The 1028-nt window shown below is 60.7% G+C and overlaps 1 protein-coding gene across 1 annotated transcript; it reads right to left on the bottom strand.

The window, feature by feature from the left end:
* Positions 1-299: 299 nt before the first annotated feature.
* K452DRAFT_113975 (uncharacterized protein) lies at positions 300-1028 on the bottom strand. The gene has a single exon (XM_033535058.1). The coding sequence runs from the start codon at positions 1020-1022 to the stop codon at positions 408-410; it is 615 nt and encodes a 204-aa protein (XP_033390775.1). The 5' UTR covers positions 1023-1028; the 3' UTR covers positions 300-407.

Below are 1028 nucleotides of genomic sequence, written 5' to 3'. Positions count from 1 at the left end.
GAAAGAAAGAAAGAAAGAAAGAAAGAAAGAAAAAGGCGAACACTCACCGCACAAACACAAAAATCCACAAGCACCCCTAAGCAAGCAAACCAAGCAAGCATTCAAAACCACACCGTGTATTCTCTACAAGGTGCATGTATAATATATCTCTCTATCCAGCACGCTTGCGCATACCCGATCGATGATCTATAAATATCTACAATAAAAAAGCGAAACCAATCCCACCAATGCAATGCAATGCAATCCAAACACTCACTAGATATATGTAGGTATTAACCACCTTAAACAATTACAACCACAACCCACCACACCACAACTCTCCCCTCTTTCCTTCATCCTCCTACTTCTTCCTCTTCCCCTTCATATCACACAACCACCACCAAGCCTCAAATACAGGCAGGGCAGGCTTAGACAAACAACACAGCGGCAGCAGCAACCGCCACAAAGCCACCAGCAACCTCGACGCGGCCGGCCGCACCCGTCCACACAGGCGGCGAGGGGGTAGCGCTGGCGGGCGTCGGCGTCGGCGTCACTGTGCCCGACGAGTACGCGAAGGTGAAGGAGTGGGCCTCCGTGGTCGCGGAGGTGGCGGAGCTGACGACGCAGTCGGCGCCGTTGCAGGGGACGGGGCAGGAGGCACCGGTGCAGCTGATGGCCGAGGAGCTGGGGGCCGGGCAGTCGGAGCCGTTGCAGCCAGCGGTGCTGACAGCGGGAGCGGGGCAGTCGGAGCCATTGCAGCCAGCAGAGCTGGGCGCAGGGGCGGAAGAGACGGCGCAGCCGGCACCGGTGCAGCCAGTGGAGGAGGCGGCGGGCGCGCTAGGGGCAGGGCTGCTCGTCAGGCCGACGACGGAGCTGACGGGGCCGGGGGCGGAGCCGGTGGGCTGGGGCTGCTGGACCATGGGGGTGCCAACGGAAGCAGTGGCAGCGCAGTCAGCGCCGGAGCAGGCGGGAGCGGTGGTAGCACCGCAACCAGCACCAGAGCAGGCAGGGGCAGAGCCGGTAGGCTGGGGCTGCTGGACCATGGGGGT

This window comes from Aplosporella prunicola (genome assembly GCF_010093885.1).
Source record: "Aplosporella prunicola CBS 121167 unplaced genomic scaffold K452scaffold_330, whole genome shotgun sequence".
Taxonomy (NCBI): domain Eukaryota; kingdom Fungi; phylum Ascomycota; class Dothideomycetes; order Botryosphaeriales; family Aplosporellaceae; genus Aplosporella; species Aplosporella prunicola.
Note: the sequence above shows the minus strand (reverse complement) of the source record. Positions and strands in the feature narration are given on the sequence as shown.